This window comes from Hibiscus syriacus, unplaced genomic scaffold, assembly GCF_006381635.1.
Source record: "Hibiscus syriacus cultivar Baekdansim isolate YM2019G1 unplaced genomic scaffold, ASM638163v2 tig00110940_pilon, whole genome shotgun sequence".
Classification (NCBI taxonomy): Eukaryota; Viridiplantae; Streptophyta; class Magnoliopsida; order Malvales; family Malvaceae; genus Hibiscus; species Hibiscus syriacus.
Window position 1 is genome coordinate 709,019 of NW_024062923.1, and position 25,865 is coordinate 734,883.

The following is a 25,865-nucleotide window of genomic DNA, read 5'->3' on the forward strand; positions in this document are numbered from 1 at the left end:
CTTGTGCATTTCCTTTCTCTAGGTCAACCATGAGCTAAGGTAGTCAACTAATTTTTGGTCAGACTAAATCTTTAAATTATTGCATTTAATTATTTTAAGTCATATTTTTTAGTTAGAAATTTTTTTTATTCAATAATATGTTGACATGTCACATAAAGTTAAGTACTTATTTTGAGTAAAAAAATAGTTTAGGGGCTTAAAGCAAAAAAGAATCATAGTTTAGGAACTTATTTTGACTAAAAAATAATGTAGATACTTAAATTGGTTACATATAATTGTTTAAGGACTAATTTTGATAAAAAAAATAGTTTAGGAGTTTAAGCCAAAAAGAGAAAGAATATAGTTTAGAGATTTTTTTTTTAATTTAAGCCTAAAAAATATATGCCTAATTCAATTACTAACTTGAAAATAAAATTACTTTTATAAGAAGGCGTGTTTTATTTAAAATATTAAATATATATTTAAACGGAATTTTATTTTACAATAATGTTGTGAAAAAAATACATCGAATAATGAATAATACAGGATGAAGCGATAACCATCATGCGTCTTCAAATGAAATGTGAGGAGACGCCAGAATCTCAGTGGGTCTCCCCTACCATGCATGAAAAGAACTAACATGCCTACAATGTGTCTCCCTTTCAAATAATATTGCAAATATTGGAATAGCATGATATTTCATGCGTATTAGGGTCAATTGCATAGATTTTAATGCGCCTTAGCCTTATACGGTATCAAATGCATTATTTAAATAAATAATTGTGGTTCATCATTATTCGAGCAAATTTATTTTTTCAGTTCATTATCGTAAAATATGTATCATATTTAAACTAATTTATATGCTAAGATCACCATCAAATTCAATTTACTTATTCTTAATTGGAAAAATATCAAATTAGATAGAATTTACAAAATAAAATTTATCAATTTGATTCCAATTTCTTGGAAATAAAATAAAATTGCCTAATAAAATCCATTTGAAGTCTAACGGCAATGTTAGGGGTACGAGCACCGGTAATATAAGGTTGTGATTTATCTCTAACGGCAAAGGAAAGTGTCCACAAGAGGTGTTGGGAGCAGCGTGTCATCGAAACCTACCATAGAAAATAGAAACCCATTATTTCACTAAGTAGCAGCAGAGCAATCACTTCCCTTGCTCCTCTGATTCAATCTTTAATGGCGTTCCTTGCTTCCTCTGCTTCGGTTGCTGCACTCATGCCTTTCAACAGTTCTCTCTCTCTGTCTCTCTATTATTGCTTTTTTGCTTTCTTACGATCTGTTTTTACAATAAATAGAAATTTCTTTTTCATCAGGACTTTTTAGCGTCGGAAAGGGTAAAAGATGGAATCGACTATGTACTGGTTACTCGGCTAGGTTAAGGGCTGGACCCTCCGCTTTATCCAGGTTCAGGGCATCCAGTTTTTCTTCAGCCGCGGCTGGAAATGCTGGCGGAGCTCCGCCGTTACCAGAAATATCTGAAGCTAATAAATCGCCTCCTCCTATTTACGCATGGCCTAATAAAAAGGTTTGATTCTTTAGTCCTTCCCACAAACATATGCTTTGATAATGTATGGACTAAGAACGGGCCATTGGAAATTCCCAATTACTCGATTTGACAAAAGTCATTCCAACTAATATGAAGCTCTGTTGTGAGGACCGATGAACTTGCAAAAATCCTGTCATATTTGTAAAATTATATATATATATGCGGTGACTTCCACGAATATGACATCATTACATAATGGTTTCTAGAACCTCTAAAGCTGGTACCTTTGGACATGATACAATGGTAAAGGGACAGTGTGCACCAAATCAATTTGACACAAGGAATTTGAGATTTTTTATTCTTGTGTGAGTTTGTGACGAATCTCTGTTTACAGAAGCCAAGGGTGTGCATTTTGGGCGGTGGATTTGGTGGTTTATATACTGCTTTAAGGCTAGAATCTCTTTTATGGCCTGAGGATAAGAAACCTCAGGTATGTTGAGATCAATTTTTTATTATTATTATTTACTTCACTGTTGTACTTTTCGAAACATTATATAGTCTTCAGAGTATGGATATTATGCCGGTAAAGGTGACTAGATATTTGAGAAATACAGTGTTTTTTGTTGTGTTTTAGCATGTAACCTTGAATTTGATAAGATGAATTTGTAAGAAATCCGTGAAGTTTAGAACCTTGAATACATGCATCTATTGATTGCTTCTCCATGATATGCGTACGGCATGTCTTTATCTTACGTCCCTTGATACCATTCCCCTTTTCCTGGTAAAAGAACATAGTATTTAAATACTGTTACCGTGACATTTCATTTTCACATGTTCTGAACTGATTTGGTTACTTAATCGAATGTGGGATCAGGTGCTTCTAGTTGACCAGTCTGAACGATTTGTTTTTAAACCAATGTTGTATGAGCTTATATCTGGAGGTATTTTTTCTGGATTAAATTCTGAGAACATGGTTTCTTGTTTCTACTGAAAATTTATTGTATTTTCTTTTCAAATGAAACCAAGAGTTCGATTGTTTTTTAACAATTTTTTGATGCAGAAGTAGATGCATGGGAAATTGCTCCTCGCTTTTCTGAGTTACTGGAAAACACGGGTGTTCAATTTCTCCAGGACAAGGTAAAACTATTACATCCGTCTGACCATTGGGGAATGAATGGCCATAAACAATCAAGTTGTGGTGGCACTGTGCTGCTTGAAAGCGGCCTTCTCATCGAGTATGACTGGTAAAATTTTGTTACCCTGTCCACCAATTGTAGTTGTTTATGATGAAAACTTTCTAGGTTGTCTTAAAGACCAATTATCATCGACTTGGTTGCTTCCTCCTCTTGTCTTGTGCTATATTTCTTGACCTAAATCCACTGAACTAAATATTATAAATATTCAATGTGAAAATGAAAATGTATTGGTCTTGTATGGTTCCAACACTATTATTCAATGCTCAGGAAACATTTATGAACTTTGCATAAGTGGTATTCTTGAGTAGCATACATGCATATTTGTTATTATTGTAATTGCTTGTATCTTCTGAATGCCCATCTGATACCATTTTTACCTTATCTTGGGCAGCCAGGTTGGTTCTTGCTTTGGGAGCTGAAACTAAACTTGATGTTGTACCTGGTGCTTTAGAGTTTGCAATACCATTCTCCACCCTAGAGGATGCATGTGTAAGTGTCCTCCAGCTACCCCTTGATATCTCGATGGAGTCTTCATTTAGCTTCTAGTTTGTTGCTGGATTATATCTTTTATATTCTTACATTTTATGTTTTGTTTTGTTTTTCTGCAGAAAGTTGACAATAAGTTAAAAACATTGGAGCGACTGAAGTTTGGTAAAGATTCTCTTATCCGTGTGGCTGTAGTTGGTTGTGGTTATTCCGGAGTGGAGTTAGCTGCTACTATCTCCGAGAGACTACAAGATAGAGGGATAGTTCAAGCTATTAATGTTGAAACCACTATCTGTCCAACTGCCCCAGTTGGAAATAGGGAAGCAGCCTTAAAAGTAAGATACTAACTAGAAAACATGAGAAATCTGGCCCTTTTTTCTTCTTATGTTACCATGGTTTATCATTATTAACGATAAATTCTGTAGAGAGTGGTTTATCTGTTTTAAAGAAGAAAAGGAGTTTGTATTGTTTTACATTTGAGTTATAGAGTTCATGTATGATGGTTGTATGACCAAGAATGCATGATCAGTTTCCCAAAATGGTAATGGGCTTAAATTTGGCATCAACGTTGATCCTTGAAATGCATGGATTTTCAAGTTATTTTGGGGAACCTATTAATCAGCGCATGCCTTTTTTCTGGTTACCTATTAATTTCCTTGCTGGAAAGTCCTATTTTTCTTGCATTAGGATAATCTAATTTGAAACACTACTTGTTCAACTTTTCCTTTTATTTGTAGATAAGGTACTGAAATTCTGCAAAAGCATGATATTTTTTTTATTGAACAGCATGTATTGCATTGTCATTTCAGTTTTAAGCAGAAGTTGATGCAGAAATGTCCTCATGTTGTTAATGCGCTCATTAATAAATATTATTTGAAAGAATCAGGCTTGGGAGCTTTGAGCCGAATGCGGTTAGATATGTCCATAAGCATCTAAGGTTCTTATGATCGTGTCTTATGCTTTATAAATTCACATGTTTGTAGTCTGTAAATTTCAGCTGTTGTATCAGCCTTAACTTAAGGTTTACAACGTTTCTGCTATTGAACTAGGTTCTTTCATCTAGGAAAGTGCAACTTCTACTGGGTTATTTTGTTCGTTGCATACGGAGGGTCTGCGACATGGAAGCTTCAGGAGATGCAACTGTGAAAAGAGAAGGCAAGGACATTGCAGAATCCAACTCTGAGAAATATGTTTTGGAGCTGCAACCTGCTGAAAAGGGATTAGAAAGTCAAATTCTGGAAGCAGACTTGGTATTATGGACAGTTGGGTCCAAAGCTCTTCTTCCTGAACTTGAACCCTCTGACAAACCCCACGAGCTTCCACTGAACGCCAGAGGACAAGCAGAAACTGATGAAATGCTCCGTGTTAAGGGCCACCCGCGTATATTTGCACTTGGTGACTCGTCTTCTCTAAGGGACTCAACTGGAAGGCTTCTGCCTGCCACAGCTCAGGTATAACATGCATGCTTTAGTGTTTTTGTAAGATTTGGTTATATATTTCCGTTTCACTGCTTGATGAAGCATTGCCAATTTCAAAACATTTTTGCTCTTATTTTTCTGAATGGAACTGAAGGTATTCTACGGATCCAGAACTGCAGCTTCCCAAACCTGTAATGTTTTCTACTTTGCTTTTTTTTGTTTGATTCACTTGCTTGGTTGTCTTTCCCAGGTTGCTTTTCAGCAAGCGGACTTTGCTGGTTGGAATCTATGGGCTGCCATTAATAATCGTCCATTGTTGCCATTTAGGTTAGAATTGTTAACACTTATGATGTGGCTAAGAAGAAAATCAGCAATAAAACAATAAAATTATGACTGGGAAAGATGGAACTCGAGAAAACTTAGGGTTATAAAAAACTTCTAGTTTTACTATTAATTCAAAGAAAATAATAAGAATAATTGTTTTGGTTTTTAAGCCTACAACTTTTTGTATAGGCTAGTTTTCTTGCAAGCAATGTTTAATCATCATAACCCTAGATCTAAACCCTAAAGATAACAAATAACCCTAGAAGTACTTAATAGCCCTAGCCTTTGCCGTCTATCATAAATCTTATAATAAAAAAACAAAAGAAAACTGAAATAATAAAAATAACATATAAAATTATGCTCCTGCATCATTAATATGAAAGTAAATTGCATGGCTTTGGCATGGAACCAGTGTTGTTTTAATTTTCTCTAAGCCATGTATCTTGATATTATTCTTCTTTCCCTCTGTACATCCTGTTTGCTATTGTGTTTTTTTCAATAAAGCATCCATACGATCCGCCACTCATTAAGATTTTACATATTGGTTGGTTTAATTGATTCCTTGAAATGCTTTCCAATATGAAAATACTCACACATGAATAGACATCATCCGTGCTGTTAAATTAGTCGAATATGTGAAGGAGGGGTGAAGTGATCTGAGATTTCCTCATTCAATTTAGTTCCCCCAAAAATAATGCTGCAGTTGCTTCATTTGCAATTTTTATTAAGAGTTGACCATACTTGGGTAGTTGTTTTAATAGTTAGTCATTGAAGTTTAGATTTTATCCTCCGGTCCTCTTTGTTCGCTCTGTTTTTGTTGGGTTGTTCATCATTCAGATAATACTACGCATTTATGTTAGTTTTTCACTTGAAATCACCACTTTTAATCTTTTATGTTCTTTTGCCGCAAGTCCTATCTTGTATATCAGAAAACTGATAGCGATGTGATGTTGGTCAACAGCATCTGATGGAGTGTGCTCATGCGTTTTGTCTACATGTGTCGATTTTCTTATGCCGAAGATCGGCACATTGTGTTAAGTTGTATTGAAGTTCTTGAACTGGAATAAGTAGTCTAAACCCAGCATATTTGATGACCAGATTCCAGAATCTTGGAGAGATGATGACCCTAGGTAGAAATGATGCAGCCATTTCACCAAGTTTCATTGATGGTCTAACCTTAGAGGGTCCTATTGGTCATGCCGGTAAGTTGTTTTGTGCATTGAGTTCTCCGAGTATATTGCCACTTTCTCTACATTTGCTTCTATTTCAAGTGTTTAACCAAATTTCCATGATCTCAGCAAGGAAATTAGCATACTTGATCAGATTACCGACAGATAAGCACCGGCTTAAGGTGGGGCTTAGTTGGTTTGCCAAATCGGCCATAGATTCAGTTGCATCGGTGCAGAGCACTCTAACAAAGGTTCTTTCAGGCTCATAGATAACTGTAACTCTGTTAGAAAGCTACATTAATTGGATTATTATTATTATTATTTATTACTATTATGGTTTTGATAGTAAAATTGGTTCGGTTTATTTGATTTTGATATATAAAAAACTGTACACCCCTAGCAACTATCACGATATGTTCCATTATTCTCAATCATTTACAGCATCATCTCGTTTTATTAATTACCAATATTTTAATATAAAGAGACTAGAAAACCTAGACAAATACAAACAATGCCTAGACACAACAAAAGGGAACCGGTTTCACCACTTGATTGAAAATTTCAAGGCATCCATGAAATAAAATTCAGTCATATTAGAAGATTACGTCGAGGCAAATGTGGTCGTCACAAATACAAACTCAAACATTCCTACCACTAAAAGGTATTGGTCATCAGATTGAAACAAAATAATTCGGTGGATAAATTCCGTAGAGGCGTAGACAATGAAAAATTGTCTCAAAATCCTGCAAGAAACTTAACAATTGTAAAATAATTTAATGTTCTTTAACAATAAATAAATTATGGATAACATCTTATAGTTATCGTTCAATGAAGTAATGCATTAAAAAAATTAAAATATTATTAGATTTTTTTTAGATAAATGCAAATTTCATTTTTCCAAGGGTTGCCAACCTATTACAAATAAACAAAGCAAGTATCCACTATACAACACAAAAGCATATACCGAACCAGCAACATATAGCAGATTCCATTCTATGCACAACCTATTATTAATTGAAGTAAGCCTATTGATATTCTTATCCAGCAATCGCCACCCAATCGTATCCCGAACTTGACTAACCAGCTCATGTACTGATCTTTAATTCCCTTAAAATATCTTCGTATTCCTCTCCCGCCAAATAGGTAAATGACCGAATTCTACGCAATCTTTAGCAGAACAGTGAGGAGAGACTTCCCCTTAAGTTTATTGATCGCCCAATTGAATTCAAAGCCCTGGCCTCCAACCCCTGCTTCAGATTGCAAGCAGCCCAGGTCAATACTCAAAACCTCTTTTGAATAAGAATACCAGAAGAACACATGATCTCGTCTTCTGATCACCATCACAGAAAACTCAGTCACTCTCAACTTGCAGATCAACAGAGAACAACCTACCTCTCGTAGCAATCTATCCAAAATAACCATCTAAGCAATCGCAGGATGTGCAGGGTGTGCCAGACCAAGTTATGCCAGGGAACTTTCACATTTCTAACTCTGACAGCAGTCCAAATTCTATCAAAAGCAACTCTAGAATATGATTATTAGATTTTTATTACACTCGTGTGATTATAATATAGATATGGTTTTTTCATTATGATATTAAAAGAAAGGTTATTTTAGTAGTTTTCTAATTGAATTGATGACCGAAATTTAATAATAGTATCGATTAAGGACTTGTTTAAAAAATTATTATGTAGTTAGGTTTTAGTGTAATTATACAGTCGTGACGTATTTAGTTTAGATAATTATCATAATTTATTTGCTTCTCTGAATCAGATAATAATCAAAAGAACGCAATTATATTCTTCAATTAATAGGAAGAGAGATGAATAATAGTGTTACTTTATTATTTAATTTCATAATTAATATTATTTTAGATATAAATGCATATGAATATATAATTATAACTTATACTATTAAATATGATATAGAATATTATAATGTGGTTATATTCTTGTCAATCATTCATATATATTTATAAGAATAATAATTACATATTTTCATACTAGTGCAAACATGGTTTAAAAGTTTACAACCATCATGAGTGAAGTTATTTTTGAAGGGATAAAATAAAAATATTTATTATTTGACAGTGAAAAAAATACTTCATAATTATTTTTGTTGAAATATTTTTAATATATTTAAATTTTAAATTCGGACCATTTCATGATCGATGCATGTATGGGACAATAATCCAATAAAAAAATAAAAACTTAAAGAGTAATTTAATAATTTTTCCCCTAAGGGGGTGTTTGGTTCAAGGAATGTGGGATTCCCATGGGATGAGAATTCCACATTCCCATGTTTAGTTGGCCGGGAATCTCATTCCCGGTAATGTTTTATTACCAATAGTGGATTTTTTGGGGTATATTACCGGGAATATCATTACCTTCCTTCCCTTAGGTATTGTAACATTACCGGCGTTTTGGACTAAAATGCCCTTAAATTTTTATTTTTTTTCAAAAATATCATTCTTCTGTCATTGAATAATAAAAATTCTACGAAGGTTAAATTACAAATTTATCCTTAAATTATTTTAGATTTACAAAAAAATCTATAATTAAAATTTTATATGAAGTTTAGGGGTTAAATTTTTTTTACCCTTTCATTAAACATTTTTTATATTTTTAATTTTGTAAAAAAATTATATAAATATTATGAATTTAATTTTTTAAAGAAAATATATAAATATTTTACAATTTGTAATATTATACAAATATATAATAAGGATAATTTGATCAAATATACATTCCAATAATCTTTTATTCCTTTAACCAAACACGGTAATCTTACATTCCTGCTAAACCAACCAAACACAAAATACAACATTCTCAGTAATCCTATTCTCTGATAATCTTTTATTCCCACTGGTAATCTTACATTCCGTGAACCAAACGCACCCTAATTGAGTGCGTCAGTGCGTGTGTGTGTTCATGTGTATAGGTAGAGGTAGGGGGCATAGATTACATCTGATTCAAGTATAACCTTTTTTCAAATTAAAGAAGAAAAAGAATGGAAATGAAGAAATTGGGAGGTTACGGAGGGGAGGTGAGAGTGTTGGAATGGGAAACAGAGTCGGGAGCTGCGGAGGAGACGATGCTGCTTTGGGGAATCCAACAGCCCACTTTCTCTAAACAAAACGCCTTCGTTTCCCACTCTTCTCTCCAACTCCGTCTCGATGCTTGCGGCCATTCTCTCTCCATTCTCCAGTCTCCTTCTTCCTTGGTACCCCCGCATTCTCTTTCCCTTTTCTTTTTAATTTTACTCTACAAACACAAAATGGAGGAGTTCGATTGTTCTGACTTTTTCCTTCATATTGTAAATTCTGCTAAATACTTCTATTTAGCCACTAGGGGCGATTGAGCTGATTTCTTCAGGCTATTAATAGATTTTGCAAAGCATTTTGGTACTTACCACTTTCCCCGAATTTTTAATCAAACCAGGAAGACATTTGGACATTTTTAAGTATTCCTTAATTTTTTTGATAAATCGTGTTTTCTGACGTCATCTCCCCTCCCCCGAAATTTCTGCAGGGAAAACCTGGAGTAACTGGGGCAGTCATGTGGGATAGTGGAGTTGTGTTAGGGAAATTTCTTGAGCATGCTGTGGACTTGGGGATGCTTGTTCTTCAGGGCAAGAAGGTCGTTGAATTGGGTTCTGGCTGTGGATTAGCAGGGTACTTTTAATAACTTTTATGGCCTAAAATTGAATTCTTTTTACTTCGTATTTTTCTGAAATTGACATGGCTCTTCAATAAGGATAAACTGGAAACTGACTTGTGAAGCTCTTTCATGGCAGTCATATTTGGTTTAACTGATTCTAGCTGTCATGTTTAGCAGCAGGATTTTAGTCTTCTTGAATTGGCATATCTTACACATAGGATTCGTGATTTTAGTTTCTATTTAGAAGTATAAAGATTTTAATGAAAGACGTTTTCGTTTCTCACTTAGTGAGTGTTATTTGCATTTTCAGTTGTATAGGAGCTCTTTTAGGTGCTCAAGTTATCCTCACTGATCTGCCTGATAGACTGAAGTTACTTAAAAAGAATGTTGAGACCAACCTGCGACATGGAGTGCGGGGTTCTGCTGCTGTGAAGGAACTCACTTGGGGCGATGACCCTGATGATGATTTGATTGAACCTTCACCTGATTATGGTATTAAGATTCTCTTATTCCTTCCTAGTTACAAGCTTCTGCACTGTTAAGTTACAGCTGCACAGTTTGCTAATAAAAACAGGGATTCTGTTTTTCCATGATTATGTAATAAAGGATGGATTTTCTGGTGTTAGTGGAATGTTCCAACCGAACTTTGTTAGGTACAAAAGGCATGTGTTTTATTAAAATCACCTTGCCTGAAGGGGCAAAAGTGCTTTGTTTTATATGAGCTGCATCTTAGCACCTAGATTTGTGCCTCGACTAAACAGAATTTTAGATTTTGTGCCTCATTTTTACCAATCAGCTGAGTTTTACTTCTACTTTAAATGGTTATTAGCATTTACCTGAATCAGTGTTGTCAAGGTGTGTGGCTAGGCATGCCTACACCTTGCGTCTTAGTGTTAAACAACAAAAACGCTATAAATCTTCAGTTGAGGCACATTTGATTTGGCAAACACCTAGTGCGTTGCTTCTTGGCTTTTTTGTTTGTTTGTAAGGTGATGGTCATAAGAAAAGCCTGTTTAATTGAATTTCTTTTAATTTCTCTTACTTTTAACTTTCTTTATTAAATGTACCTTTACTAGTGAAAAGGTATAGTATCAAACTTTCACTTCTCAATATTTGAGTTTTCAACAACAAAACTAGGACCATAAGGAAATCATATTGTCCAAAAACAAATTTGTGCTATTGTTTTGTAGATAAACTATACCACACTTTAGAGTTTATTATCATAACTATATATTTTAAGCTTCTTTCATATATACACACACGCAAAAATATACATACATACATACACTTTGTAGCCTTCTTGGGAAATCTCCTGTAGGATTTTTCTTAGTAGAATTCTATAGTCTCAATTAACTATCTGATGAAGCTAATGCTGAATGCTTGTTCTTATAATAAAAGGAATTGAAATGATAGAATGGAGTGGATTAGTCATCAAGATGTGCTCTTTTAGCCATTGTCCTGTATGATATTCTCATTTACACGTTGCTATTTTCGCCAAGGTCCATTGGCTAAAAGTTTGAGGGGTTGGAACTTTTGCTCTATTAGTATAAAGACTAGTGACACTTGATATTACCTATAGTTAAAAGACCAAAGATATCCTTACCTTTGGATCATAACGGATTAGTAGATAATTTCATTGCCACCTGGCAAGAACAATGTGTTGAAATTGAATTGGTGTTTGTAGTCACAGTGCTGAACTCCTTTGATGAACATTTGGAGATTTCTCATGAGATCATAAATATTCAATCAAATTTAATCTTGTATTTATTGATAAGTTACGTGTACCTCTTTTCTAGTACTAGGGTCGGATGTGATATACAGTGAAGGAGCAGTTGTGGATTTACTGGACACCCTTATACAACTATGTGGACAACAAACGACAGTGTTTTTATCAGGAGAACTTCGAAACGGTTAGGATTTCTGCCTCACACAAACATGCGTACTTTCATACATGCATACACATGCACTTCTCTTAGACTTTGCTTGGTTGGGTGGAAAAGTGGAGAGAAAATTAATTGAGTGCTCAGTTGGAAAGAGAAGTGAGGATAAAGAAAATGAGAGGGATGATCATTTTTCATCCCCGTATGTAAAAATAAATCATTCCGATTTGGAAGGAAAAGATGAGAGTAAATGTGAGACAGATGTGATTTAGTTCAAAATATGTACTTTTCAAAACTTAATTTTCTGTACCAAGCGACCAATGTAAAGAAAAATAATATTTTTTCATATTTTCACTTTTCTACCCCTTTCAATTTTTCATCCTTACAATTTTCTTTTCACTCTACCAAGAAAAGCCTTTCTGATTTGTTACTTTTGATTCATAAACTGCAGATACCGTCCTTGAATGCTTTTTAGAAGCTGCAGTGAAGGATTTTGTGGTTGGGCGCGTTGATCAGTCACAGTGGCATCCAGACTATCGTACTCCGAGGGTTGTGATGTACATCCTAGTGAAGAAGAGAGGTTCGGCCAGCATATTTTGAGCAGACAGTAGTCGGCTATTCATTCAGCCAAACTTGGAACATGTTTGAAAAAGCTAATTCGATCTTTTCGTCACAGAAAAGAATGAGCACATTTTCACGTGCTTAATGACGCTTTGGCTTTGCTTGCTGTATGCTTGTAGCTATCAATACCTTTTTCCCGATCTTTGCTAGATTATCCTTGGATGTCCTCCTATGGTATTTTTTTAATTATTTAGGAATAATTACAGTTACGATGATATTGTTTGGGTTTTTTTAGCTTTTGAAAACTTGTGATTTTAGTTTTAAACGCTATCAAATGGTTACACCGTTACTTTTAGGGGAGTTTGGTTGGGGGAATTCATATTCTCCCGATTGGTTAGTCGAAAATCTCATTCTCGGTAATGTAAGATTATTTATAGTGGATTTTTTGGGTATATTATCGGGAATGTCATTACCTTCCTTTCTTTAGGTATTGTTGGATTATTGGCGTTTTGGACTAAAATGCCCTTAATTTTTTTCCAAAAATATTATTCTTCTGTTATTGAATAATAAAAATTTTACGAATGTTATATTACAAATTTATCTTTAAATTATTTTAGATTAGAATTTTATATGAAGTTCAGGGGTTAAAATAAAATTTTACCATTTCATTAAATCTTTTTATATTTTTAATTTTGTACAAAAATTATATAAATTAAATAAATTTAAATTTTTTAAAGAAAATATATAAATATTTTCTAACTTGTTAAAAAAACAAATATATAATAAAGATAATTTGATCAAATATATATTTCAATAATATTTTATTTCTTTAACCAAAAGCGGTAATTTAATATTTCTGCTAAACGAACCAAATGCAACATTCCCAGTAATCCTATTCCCTGGTAATCTTATATTTTTACTGATAACCTTATATCCGTGAGCCAAAGGGATATTCGTGAACCAAAGACACCCTTATTACCAACAGGATTTGTTATGGGAAATTGTACAGTGAAGCTCTGGATTTCACGAACCAACACCTCTTCCAAGTCTACACGTGATTTTTTTTTCCAAAGGTCTAACCTTATAAAAAAAATTTAATATTCTTTTAATCATCGAGTACTCAGTGACTAGTTTACTTCTTTAAGTCCTTATGTTTTATTCTAAGCTAAATAGAATTTAGTATTTTCAATTGAAATTAAAAGTAAATCAAATTTTGATAATGGGTTGGAGAAATCAATATTTTGTCGAATTTCACAACTCGTATGAATAGTTAACATAATTTGAATAATGTCAGCTTAATAGTCAAAAACATAACTTTTAACATTGTTAGATGACTTAAAGTTAGAATTTAAACTCCTCACACTAATATAGCAAAGGAGGGGCACAAAAATTATCAAATTAAAATATATGGCTTAAATTCCTAATTTAATGACAGTATAAGGACTACACTCATAAATTAAACTTTCAAATATAAAACGGAAATTCAAAAATTTCAAATATATAAGTGAAAGTGGGAAATTAATAAGCTCCCGGGAACTCCAAAGCTTGCGGAAGAAGCCCTGATGCAGGCGAACGGATTTGATGGAAACGCGGCCTTTTCTGGCGGCGGATTCATGCCTTCTCAAGCCACTCAGTCCGTTCCCGATCGGCCCTCCTCCAAAGTATAACCAGTTTTTAGCATTTTTTGTATTTCTTTCTCTTTTTCCAGCTTTTGTTGTTTTTCTTTTATTTTTTAATTACTAGTTTTTCTTATAATAGTTCTTGTGTGTGTTCATGGAATTTTTGTTTTGCGTTTTGTTTATCTTTCATATGGTTATTAATCGCGTAATAAATCTAACAGCTAGCGGAGAACATGGAAATTAAGTAGATGCTAAATATTTCTGGTTTGATGTTGATAGTTCTTTCAATTGCTTATTTGTTATTTATTTCATATTTAATTTAATCTTTTATTTTTATTTTTAGTTACTTCTGTTGCTTGTTGCAGAAGATAAATTATAAAAAGTAAAAGCAAGTTAATTGTTAATATATAAAAAATGATTATCATGTAACTCGAATTATGGTTAAAATATAAATGATTACTTTCGAGTTAAAATGGTTTCAAAGAAAAACTTAGTAGTTAACTAGTGATCAAACTAATTATAAGATCCCCCCCCCCCTTTTTGCTTGAAGTATTGACGTGAAATTCGATTCTTTGTTTCACTGTAGTTCTCATGAGCTGAAAAGGTTTTACCATTATTAATTTGAAATTCTCAGAACAGTGATACAAGGTGCTTGATTCCACTCACAGTGAAGCAGTTGAAAGATCTCTCAAGAGGTGGAGAATCTGGTATTTCCATTGATGGCGTTGATGTCAACAATGTAGTCTTTGATCCCATTCTTTTCTTATTTTGCATAAATACTCAATAATTATCTAAATGGGTTTTGAAATTTGGTTTATTGTTCTTAGATTGTGCTAGTGGGGATGGTATCCAAGATAGACAATGCTGTCTCAGTTTGTACTTTTAGGGTTGATGATGGCACAGGATGGGTTGAATGCACCAAATGGTTCATCTTTTCTCTCTTTCTTTTGGTTATTCGGTTTACTTTTTAGTTTTCGGATATGCAGTTTAATAACTTGATTCTATGCTACGATATGCTTTGTTTTATGTTGTGTAGGATTCATGAACATGTAGACTCAGCTGAAGTAGATGTGATCTCGTAAGTTATTTGTCATTTTACTTCTAAGTTTATGTAGTCTAATTTGATATATAGGTCTAATTACTTTCATTGTTCAAGAATACCAAAAAATGCAACAGAGTTTAGTGTTGCAATTCCAATGCGTGGACCATTGGCGTTTTTAATGGTTGATTTTTGGGCAAACTAATGAAATCTTGGTAATCAGTATGTGCAAATTGCGAATCAAGTGGTTTATTCCATCCCAGGGTTGGAATTTCCAATTGTTAGGATTTTCGGAAGCTCGAATCGACAACCGGAACGGTTTGCAAAGAGGGGTCGAAACGGTTTTGTGTTTAGGGAGTAAGGAGATTGAAAGATAGAGAATTGCACAGCGATTTATAGTGGTTGTTCGACTTTCTCAATCAAAGTCTACGTCCACTACTTTAGCTCCTCACCAAGGATTTTCCAACAAATTCACTAATTTGTTATTTCTTTTGAGGATAAAGAGTAACCTTACAAACCCCCTAGTTTTTCCGGGCTAAACTAGAACCTTTCTCTAGCTTTTACACGGGATTAGCTAGAACCTTTCCCCTTTACAAAAAGATAAGAAATGTAAACAAGAAAACCTCTCTAAAGTAGGTATTTACAAGAATTAAGCTCACAAGTACAAAATATTTACAAGAGAAAGATGAAATAAGAATGAAAAACTCTTCTCATGTATTTGATTGCTTGGAGGTTGTTCTCTTACTTCTTCAAGTGTCCTTAGCTTGTATTTATAGCTTGGAATCTGTTTGATGTCGTATATAACCGTTGGGGATGTTTTGGAGCCGTTTGGGGATGATTTTCTACTTAAAAAGGTTGCCCATAACATGGTGCATGTGCACTATCAAGGTGCATCGATACCCTTTCATTAAATTCAAATAAACTAGTCGTTACTAGCTGTTGTAGCCTTGGTGCATGGATGCACATCAGGATGCATCGATGCACTAAGTGCATTCGAAATGGAGTGCATGGATGCACTACATGGTGTATCGATGCACTAGTGGCAGGTGCATGGATGCACTTTGACACCCTTTAGCATTTTGGCTCAAATCCGAATTTAATGGACTTTGAATTATTTTTGAAACCTTTTAAAACTTTGAATAAATTTAATTAAGTCCAAAAATCATTTTGTAAATTCAATTCAAGTCCAAAAACCATTTTGCCTTAAATTGTTATATCAAAACATAGTTCAACAATCTCCTTCTTTTCGATATAACAAAACATTTGAAAATTGTTTTTGGCAAAACTCCCTCTTAATAAATTGTTTAATGAAAAATATATCAATTGTTAACAATTGTTGGAAAATATATGAAAATGTTAAGCTCCCCTTTTTCATTAAGAAATTGAATTTTTCAAACCAAACTTCTCCCTCTTTTTGTTATATCAAAAATAATTCAATCTTTGAAGTTTAAAATAACTTTGGAGAGTAAGCGGTAAATTTGACATTTAAAAATCATTTGAAAAATCAAAGTTCCCCTCAATAATAGAATTCCAAACAAAATTTAGCTTTTAATATCATGACACTTAAACAAAATTGAATTTCAACAAAGAATAACAAACATGTTAGCAGCACATGAAATTCAATACATCCAAGTCTAAAATATTTTATGCAATATCAATTATTGAAATTAAGTTCATATGCATAAAGTTTTCCAAAAATGTTATGCATTTGAAAATTTTGATATCAATTGTTAGAGATATATCTTTTTCATTTTAAATCACATGCATAAACATTTAAATTTAGGTCAAAATTTAAAATTTATAAAATCAAAGTATTTGAAAAGTTGATATCAATTGTTAGAGAGATATCGTTTGCATTTAAAACTAATTTTGACCAAAATTTTATTATGATGAACTAAAAATTCTGAAAAATCATTTAAAACTTTAAAATGTTCATCATAAAACATCTTTTCAACATACATGAGATTAAAATAATACATAATCATTCAAAATCAAAACCCATGCATGCATAAATCCAAATGAGCAACCAAATAACCAAAATCAAAAGCATTAAGTTTAGAGGTTACCCATTCCTTTTTCATGTGTGGCTAGAGCATCTTGAATATCATCACTTTTATCACCATTGCTCCCACACACCTCGAATTCTTCTTGAGTGGCCATGAGGCATAGGTTGACTACTTCATTTTCATCATTGAAATTATCTTCATCGCTCCATGATGCAACAAATGCCTTATTCTCCTTTTCTTTAGAAGAGGACATTCATACTTGACATGCCCCTTTCTTTGACAATTGAAGCACATCGGGAGACTCTTCTTCTTGGTTGATTCATGTTTCACTTCCTTGGAAATCATGAATCTCTTGAGTTCCTTCAAGAGCTTGATCATCTCTTCTTCTTGTTCATCATCGTCTTCATCCACTTCATTACTTGAATCTTGATAGCTTTCATTGGTGGATTTGAAGGCAATGCCTTCCTCATTCTTCTTCTTGTTTTTCTTCTCTTCCCTTTCTTCATCTTCCTTCACCATCATCTTATGAGTGAGAAGGGAACCAATTAGCTCGTCGAGAGTGAGAGACTTTAAGTTTCTTGCTTCGATAATGGTCGTCTTCTTCGATTGCCACTCCTTTGGAAGAGAGTAGATCATCTTCCTCACAAGATTCTCATTAGGGATTACTTCTCCATATCCCTTGAGACCGTTAACAATCACAGAAAATCTATTCGTTATAGCTTTGATGTCTTCATCGGGTTTCATCTTGAAGTTCTCGTAGCTATGGTTAATAAGACTTTTCTTTGATTCCCTCACTTCGTCGGTTCCTTTATGAGTGACTTGGAGCTTATCCCAAATCTCTTTGGCACTGGAACAAGATGAGATTCTTCCATATTCATTTGGGCCTAAAACACATAATAGAATATGTATAGCCTTAGAGTTAAGCTGTAAATTTTTCTGATATTCTCTACTTCAATCGTTGTACTAGCCGGGTGGAGAGAAGTAACCGTCCATGATTGAGTTCCAAGCTCCTAGATTGTAGGATTGAATAAAGTACATCATCTTATTCTTCCAATATGCATAATTTGCTCCATTGAAGAAGGATGGCTTGTTGACCGGTTGTGAATCCATAATGGGATATTCTTCAAGATAATAAGCATCGGAGGAAAAAAATCATTTCTTTGTCGGTTGCGTCAGAAATTGGTAGAGCTTCTTCGAGGATCGTCTCAAGGTGGTTAAACCTTCTTAACAAGTTACGCTCTGATGCCAATTTTTAGGATTTTTGGAAGCTTGAATCGATAATCGGAACGGTTTGCAAAGAGGGGTAGAAACGGTTTTGTGTTTAGGGAGTAAGGAGATTGAAAGATAGAGAATTGCACATCGATTTATAGTGGTTCGACTTTCTCAATCAAAGTCTACGTCCACTACCTTAGCTCCTCACCAAGGATTTTCCAACAAATTTACTAATTTGTTCTTTCTTTTGAGGATAAAGAGTAACCTTACAAACCCCCTAGTTTTTCCAGGCTAAACTAGAACCTTTCCCTTTTACAAAAAGATAAGAAATGTAAACAGGAAAACCTCTCTAAGGTAGGTGTTTACAAGAATTAAGCTCACAAGAACAAAATATTTACAAAAGAAAGATGAAATAAGAATGAAAAACTCTCCTCTTGTATTTGATTGCTTGGATGGTTGTTCTCTTATTTCTTCAAGTGTCCTTAACTTGTATTTATAGCTTGGAATGTGTTTGATGTCGTATATAACCGTTGAGGATGTTTTGGAGCTGTTTGGGGATGATTTTTCTACTCAAAAAGGCTGCCCATAACATGGTACATCGGTGCACTATTAAGGTGCATCGATACCCCTATATTAAATTCAAATAAACTAGCCGTTACTAGCCGTTGCAACCTTGGTACATGGATGCACAGCAGGATGCATCGATGCACAATAGGATGTATCGATGCACTAAGTGCATTCGAAATGGAGTGCATGGATGAACTACATGGTGCATCGATGCACTAGTGGCATGTGCATGGATGCACTGCAGGGGTGCATGGATGCACTTTGACACCCTTTAGCATTTTGGCTCAAATCCGAATTTAATGGACTTTGAATTATTTTTGAAACCTTTTAAAACTTTGAATAAATTCAATTAAGTCCAAAAACCATTTTGTAAATTCAATTCAAGTCCAAAAACCATTTTGCCTTAAATTGTTATATCAAAACATAGTTCAACAATGTTCGTGTCCGTGGCCACTTAAAATGCATTCAAAGTAGAAGGACTTTACACACCTTTTCAATTCGGTATGAATTCAAAAAAAATTCTTCTTTTCACCTTTTCTTTTAATGTCGGAGAGAAAACATCTTTGGGAGCCTTGTTTAATTCTTTTCTTGCAGCATTTACATCACCATTTTTTCAGATAAATAAGATTAATATATCTTTGCAGAAAAAATATCTTTTTGGTATGTTTGTTGAAAAGGGAAGAGCGTTGCAATCCTTTACTTGGACGTTTCTGCTAGAACTAGGTCAAATTTTGGTTTTCATCTATAATGTATTGTACTCAACTTGGAAATTTAGATATTTTACTTAATTTTTGGCATAATTTATCATTAGAAATTTTTTTCGTTAATTGGCTGATGTTGAATTAAAAGAAATCCAAATCATGACATTAAGCTAGATTTTTTTTTGAAATGACAAATTAATTGCAAAAAACTATCTTGATAACCATAATTTTACTTTTAAATGACATAATTATTTAACTGAGTTAGTGATTTGGACTAAGACATAACATTAATAATAGTAAGAGGAACAAATCCTCAAATTGAGTATAATACATGGATGAAAACCATAATTTGACTATTAGAACTATAATTTCTCTTAGGATGGTGGTTTGATGAATGAAGATAGTAACCGTTGTTTTAAAGTTGATCAACTAACTTTTAAGGGAAGGGATAAGTGGGTTGGATGTGTAGAGCACTGAGATGATGGAGGTTTCTTGGGCAAGGGTACTAAATGCTTAAATATATTCGATTGTATATCCTTATGAATATTGTATTAACATGTTAATTAAATTAAATTAAATTCGAAGTGAATTAATTTCTTTTTGAATGGTATGAGATGATTATAAAATTAGTATATGTTTAGATTTTTTCTTAATTATTGACCCTACAAATACAACTGTTCGAACTTACGACCTTAAGAAAAAATAACACTCTCCTTAACCACTAAATCAACTCAATGGATTCGAAGTTAATCAATGTTGAACGGGAATACAGTGGAGTTGATGTATAAATAGAAGTAAACTTTGTTTGTTGATAACAGTTAGATATGGCTGTGACGTTAATCCATTTCTTAATATGGAGTCTTTGTACAATGCTTTGGGTCATCATACCATGCAACATCAACCAAATTAAAAGAATTGCAATATTCTTACACATGCAGCAGCAAAATGTTAATTACAAAATTACAAATTATCTGGAAGGTGGCATTGTTTAAACAAATATATGATAGTAATTTAACTTTATTACTAAGATAAAAACATCTTGTTCTAACTTTTTTTCTCAATTATATCATAAAATGGTTGGTAAATTTTAAAAATTTTGATCCCAGTAAATAAGTGAAACATTTCATCAGAATTTTCTTTTTAAATATTGAATTGCACTAATTTAATATTTTTAGTTTAGCTCTCATTATATGATCTATTGATAGATTAATCTGAATTGAATATTGTAACGGTCTATTATGAGATGACTCTCTCAACTCAATTTTCTTCATACACGACAACAAAATTTAATTTTTTTAATTTTGTCTAAAAGATGTAGCCTCTTTGATAATGTACTAATCTAGCATTTATATATGAGATAAATGTTCACATATATTTTTTACAGAATGGTTATTTCATACATTACGTTGAATAGATATTTTTTTTGTCTTTAGGTATATATACAACGTATGAAATATATTAATTATTAAGTGATAACGTTGAGTGTTTATGTTTTATGAATATTCTATTACTTGGAATATTCAACAAGTAGCTAAGGTTATATTTGTTTCACGTCAATATTGTTTTAAAAGAATAGTTTAAAAAATAGTTTATTTAAAAAAATATTTTTATTAAAAAATTAAAAGAGAAAGATTTTTAGTATGGGGGCAATTTTCATGGGCAAACATGCTTCAATTATAATCCCTTAGAGAAGCTTAGCTTTCTTGCTGTAGGGGTGATTGTCATGGGCAAATCTTGCTTTGGTTTTGCCATTTCTTGAGGATAATTTTCACAACCAACTCTCCCCTATTTCTTGCCTGTCTTCTGTTCCTCTCTAGTAAACTTCTCTTATATAGTTTTAGCTCATGAAACCTACTTTACCCCACAATTTGCCTTATAATTTTGGTTATGCCTGATATTGATTTCCACCCTAAACCCATGAAGCTCTTTGGCTTCAACATCGTCGAAAGCACCGCCGACGATTCAACCAAGCCTCTCGCAGGATTCCCGGAACTCGAACCGGATGCTCAAAAATACGAGTGCCAATACTGTTGCAGGGAGTTTGCCAACTCTCAAGCCCTAGGAGGTCACCAAAATGCTCACAAGAAGGAAAGGCGGCTACTAAAACGAGCTCAAATAATAGCTGCTACCCGGAATTCCATGATATCGGCTTTTACGCGTCCGTCGCACCTCTTTTCCGCGTCGATGCTTCCGGCACCGCCGCAGTATCGTTCTTCATTTTACATGCCAGGTGGAGGAGGAGGTGCCCCGTTGCGTATGTTGCATGGTGGCAAGTACCATTGTGGGCCGCGTTTATATACAGGAGAAGGAAGGGAGACCATGGCAGCTGCGTTGTCCGGTGATGTTCGGGATCATACCAGAGTTTTTCCGATGGGGCAATTCAGAGAAGACGATGGTGGGGCTAAGGTTGATAATGGATTAGGTCTTGATTTACATCTTAGTCTTGGATCGTCCGTGCCATAAAATAAAAACCATTATACGGCCTTACAACAAGTTTAAATTTTATAGAATTGAAGTTGTTAAATGTAAGCTGTCTTGTTATCATCTAATATTTTATTGATCACTGTGAACTTTTTATTTTCTTGAGTGAGGCTATTATGTATATGGATTTCTCGTTAAAACATTTAAAATCTAACGGATAATATATAAATATATAAAATGCATTTTCGTAATAATTCTAGGCAGGAGCGTGACGAATTCTCTCTAAATCTGAATTCGATCAACCTAGCTCAAATAAATCAGACTTGAATGGACAAGATTGTGTTCATGTTCATTTGTTTTTTTTAAAGGTGTTGACATTTTCATTTATATATTCGTGAGCATATTTGTTTAGAATTTGTCAACATGTTTGTCCACCGCTCTCGATTCATTTAGAGTTTAACATGATTTTTGGGGCGATTCATAATTTACCCAAAGACCAAGGCGAAATGGCAAGGGTGTGGTTAGACCAATGCCAAGAGGAACATGTTTGAGTTCCCTCAACAACCAACACTCTTTTTAATCCTTACCGGTCAAAGAAAAATGATGAAATTACGTTACTAGTCCTTAAACTCTTTAGACTTCACAATTTAAACTCTAAAGTTCATCCTATTTTCATTTTTGTCTCTTCCATTATCAATATTTAAAATGTAAAAAAAGAAAGGAAAAAAAAAGAACTGGGTAAACGAGATTATAAACGAATTGATAAATGAGCTTTTAAATGAACCAATAAATGAGCTTATTCGTGATTATAAACAAACGAACACGAACTGATCATATATTTATTCGTGTTCGCTCGTTTATTAAATGAAAATAAAATGTTTCTTTATACTTATTTAGTTAACTTAATAAACGGTCATAAATGAATGTTATATGAATTATTCACGAACAATTCATCAAACATTTTGTTCATTTACACCTCTCACTCGACTCATATACTAAAAAAATAATAAAATAGAACTCATTAACTTGATAAATATTACCATAAAGATTTTTTTGCGAAAGAAATAAGCCATCTACAATGATAATGAATGGGTGGTTGTGATGCAGGACTGTGTGCTCTTATCAGCTGTGTCCAATGATTCCAATAAGTCGGGCTTAGGTTGTAGCCAATCAGATTTAGCTCTGGATTCAATAAATGGTGGCAACACTTTTACGTACCTACGTTGTTTCCTTTCGATAACTGATAATTTCTAGCTTAAGGTAAAATATATTTTAAATCATTTAATTATTATTCAAGTTACAAATGAGTCAAATCTATTGAATGGTGGTATAAGTGATAAAAATACAACGTTATCCTCCTTACAAGTATTGAGTTCATGCTACCACATCTATAGGGTGTGTATATGAGTTTAAACGAGTCATCTCAATTCATATATCAAATATATAGTTTTGATATATGAATTTATAAATTTTATGTCACTTAATTATGATATAAAAGAAGTAACAGAAAGAATATCACAGAAATGACTTATGACGTAGGGAAGACTGATTGTGAGTCAAATATGTGAGGATGGAAAGGTTGAATTAAGGCAAAAGAACGTGAGTTGGCCTTTGTTTTTGTGTGTCGAATATCCTAAACCTATAATGTCTCCCCAAATAAATAAACCCTAAATGTGGATATGAAGAAGAACCACACAAAGCGGGAGGAAAAGGTCCCTTCTCTTGTGTATGTATTTGAAATTGTTAGCATAATGACAATTTTCAATAAATGTCTTTGCCCACTTTCTTTTGGTTTTATCTCTTCAACTTGTAATTTTCAATAAATCATTATCCGATATTTTTTAAATAAAATATTATCTTATATTCCCTCTAAAATAATGAAAATAACATTTAATTGTGACATTAAAGCCGCTCAATGGATTGAGAATCTTTTGTTTTGAATCTTAGGAAATAATGTTAAATAAAAGTTAATAATTAAATTAAGAAATAATGAAATGAAGATTAAGAAAAGTGGTTGTTGGTTCACTACAAAGTTAGTGCCGGGTGGGTTGCACGGGCACAAGGGCTCCGCTTTGTGATATATAATGGAAATGGGCTGTGGCTGTACTTGTTATTGTCAGTCGCTTGTCTTCGTATGTATATAATGTCTAAAACCCTTTTGGCTTAATTATTAGCTGTTATTTTCTATTCGGTTACCACAATGTTAGACTAGACCTAACCTAATGCCAGTCTGGCTTCGGACAAGGCACTTCTTATTTTAATAATGAACTAATATATATTATTTAAACTTATTATAAAATATGTAAATATTAATATATAGATATTTTTAATATCTTGTTATTTATAAGGGCAAATTGTGCGTGTAGTACCTAAACTATTAGTTTGGGTTGGTTTTAACATCTAAACTTTCATATTTTTTAAAGTCATGCCTAACATTTGTTTTTTTTTTCATTTTAGTACCCGTCTTTAAAAACTTAACGGATAGGCTGATGTGGCATAACTCCGGTGGACGGAAGACCAATATGAATGGTGGACCACGAGAGAATGAAGAGTCGACTAATATATTCCAGTTTCAGGCCCATCAAATGGTGGATTATGAAGATCGAATGATGAAGAAATCGAAAAGGTTGATTTGGAAAGATTGAGGCGTTTTTCGGTGAAACGGAAGTCAGAATCGCGTTAAGAGAGTAAAAAAAGTATGTGCTGGAAAGTTTGGGCTTCATCGACCGACGAATGTGACGGTTGGCGACTGCAAACGAGACGGTCGACGAGTCAATCTATTAAGTTTTTAACGACGGTATACTAAAATAAATCGAAATTGATAGTTTGTATAGTTTACCGTCCTTTTACATAGTAAAACGAGTTACGTTAAAAATGTACACTCGATAATTTTAGACGTGCAGATAGATTGCACAGAAGAAAATTAGGGTAAACTCACCGTTAGTCATCCAACTATCACTGTTTTTCTATTTTTTGTTGATTAAACTATTTGTTTTTACTCTGATCACTTTCTATTAAGTTTTCGTTAAACTTAATAGAAATGATGACTTGGTCTGGTATAATAACATATTTAATTATGAAAACTTATATATTCTATCAATTTAGTCCTAATTCAAATAACTCAATAAATTTATTAAACATTTTAAATATTTAGGTCAAACTTTAAATTTTTCTCATTTTTCATCCTCACTTCCATTGTTCATCTTTTTCTTCCAAACTTTTTTGAAAACTCGCGAGATATAGCAGCGGATCCACAACTATTTGGGTATGTGTTCATCCTAAAACTTTTATGTTTACCTATTTAAAATTTTGTGTTATTAACGTATATTCTTTGAATTCAAACATACATATGCTATTGACTTGAATCTTACTAGTGCAATACTCAAACTCTCTGTTATTATAATGAATCTTAGGTTTAAAACAGAAAATAAATGTGTAATAAATATTAAGGGATGAGAAAAATTAAATTTAACTTAAAAATTTATTTTAGTTTAAGTCGAGTCTAAATTTGTAAAGTTCTAATAATAAAAAACTAAAATTTAAAACGACGTTATTTTGGTCTTTAACTTGTTAATTTGATCATTTTATGATTTGGTCTGTAATTTTCTTATTTGTTGAGTTACTCATTTAGTTTAAGTCAAATTTAGACCACATTTTCTTCAACCACAGTGGAATACATGTGCAACTTTAATCTCTAATTTTGACAATAATTTATTCTTTTTCCAATTTGATCATTTAATTTTGTATTTTATTCAATTTGATCATTTGACCGTAAATTATGTCTCCTCGTCAATTACTTGACTCCTTTATAACCTGTCAACACTTTGTCATCAAAATTCATTTTTTTTAAAAATAATATTATAAATATATTATATAATTTTATAAGGTATTTGAATTATTAAATAACATTAAAAATCTTATGTTTTAATGTGAAATTTATATATATATATATATATATATATATATATAGTTAGATAGGACCATTTAAATTGGAATAAATCAATATTATAATACTATAAATAAATATATTTGAACTTGAGTAATAACTCTAACAAATATATTCGATTCAACTTGACTTTAATTTCATAAACTCGACTTGAAAATATTTCAAATAAAATTTT

At 32.9% G+C, this 25,865-nt stretch overlaps 4 protein-coding genes across 6 annotated transcripts; all 4 read left to right on the top strand.

Moving 5' to 3' along the window:
• Nucleotides 1-1,046: 1,046 nt before the first annotated feature.
• Nucleotides 1,047-6,446, top strand: LOC120147677 (alternative NAD(P)H-ubiquinone oxidoreductase C1, chloroplastic/mitochondrial). Of its 3 annotated transcripts, none has more exons than XM_039160986.1 (11): nt 1,047-1,228; nt 1,314-1,525; nt 1,881-1,976; nt 2,361-2,427; nt 2,547-2,730; nt 3,078-3,171; nt 3,291-3,503; nt 4,218-4,619; nt 4,689-4,777; nt 6,009-6,112; nt 6,209-6,446. In XM_039160986.1, exons 1-11 carry the CDS (start codon nt 1,177-1,179, stop codon nt 6,346-6,348), a joined length of 1,653 nt encoding a protein of 550 aa, XP_039016917.1. In that variant the 5' UTR covers nt 1,047-1,176; the 3' UTR covers nt 6,349-6,446. The 3 variants fall into 3 exon arrangements, 2 of the variants coding, with proteins under 2 accessions (XP_039016917.1, XP_039016918.1); XM_039160987.1 differs by lacking the exon at nt 4,689-4,777 and adding an exon at nt 4,837-4,913; XR_005518305.1 differs by lacking the exon at nt 6,209-6,446 and having other exon boundaries at nt 4,689-4,913; nt 6,009-6,081.
• A 2,621-nt stretch (nt 6,447-9,067) lies between these two features.
• Nucleotides 9,068-12,316, top strand: LOC120147680 (protein N-lysine methyltransferase METTL21A-like). Its single transcript, XM_039160990.1, has 5 exons — nt 9,068-9,301; nt 9,610-9,752; nt 10,049-10,230; nt 11,535-11,648; nt 12,070-12,316. Exons 1-5 carry the CDS (start codon nt 9,089-9,091, stop codon nt 12,216-12,218), a joined length of 801 nt encoding a protein of 266 aa, XP_039016921.1. The 5' UTR covers nt 9,068-9,088; the 3' UTR covers nt 12,219-12,316.
• A 1,397-nt stretch (nt 12,317-13,713) lies between these two features.
• LOC120147662 (replication protein A 32 kDa subunit B-like) lies at nt 13,714-14,920 on the top strand. Its single transcript, XM_039160972.1, has 4 exons — nt 13,714-13,840; nt 14,433-14,537; nt 14,626-14,723; nt 14,835-14,920. The coding sequence occupies exons 1-4, from the start codon at nt 13,742-13,744 to the stop codon at nt 14,878-14,880; spliced, it is 348 nt and encodes a 115-aa protein (XP_039016903.1). The 5' UTR covers nt 13,714-13,741; the 3' UTR covers nt 14,881-14,920.
• Nucleotides 14,921-20,997: 6,077 nt separating this feature from the next.
• LOC120147652 (zinc finger protein 6-like) lies at nt 20,998-21,906 on the top strand. The gene has a single exon (XM_039160966.1). It carries the CDS (start codon nt 21,211-21,213, stop codon nt 21,784-21,786), a length of 576 nt encoding a protein of 191 aa, XP_039016897.1. The 5' UTR covers nt 20,998-21,210; the 3' UTR covers nt 21,787-21,906.
• Nucleotides 21,907-25,865: the final 3,959 nt, after the last annotated feature.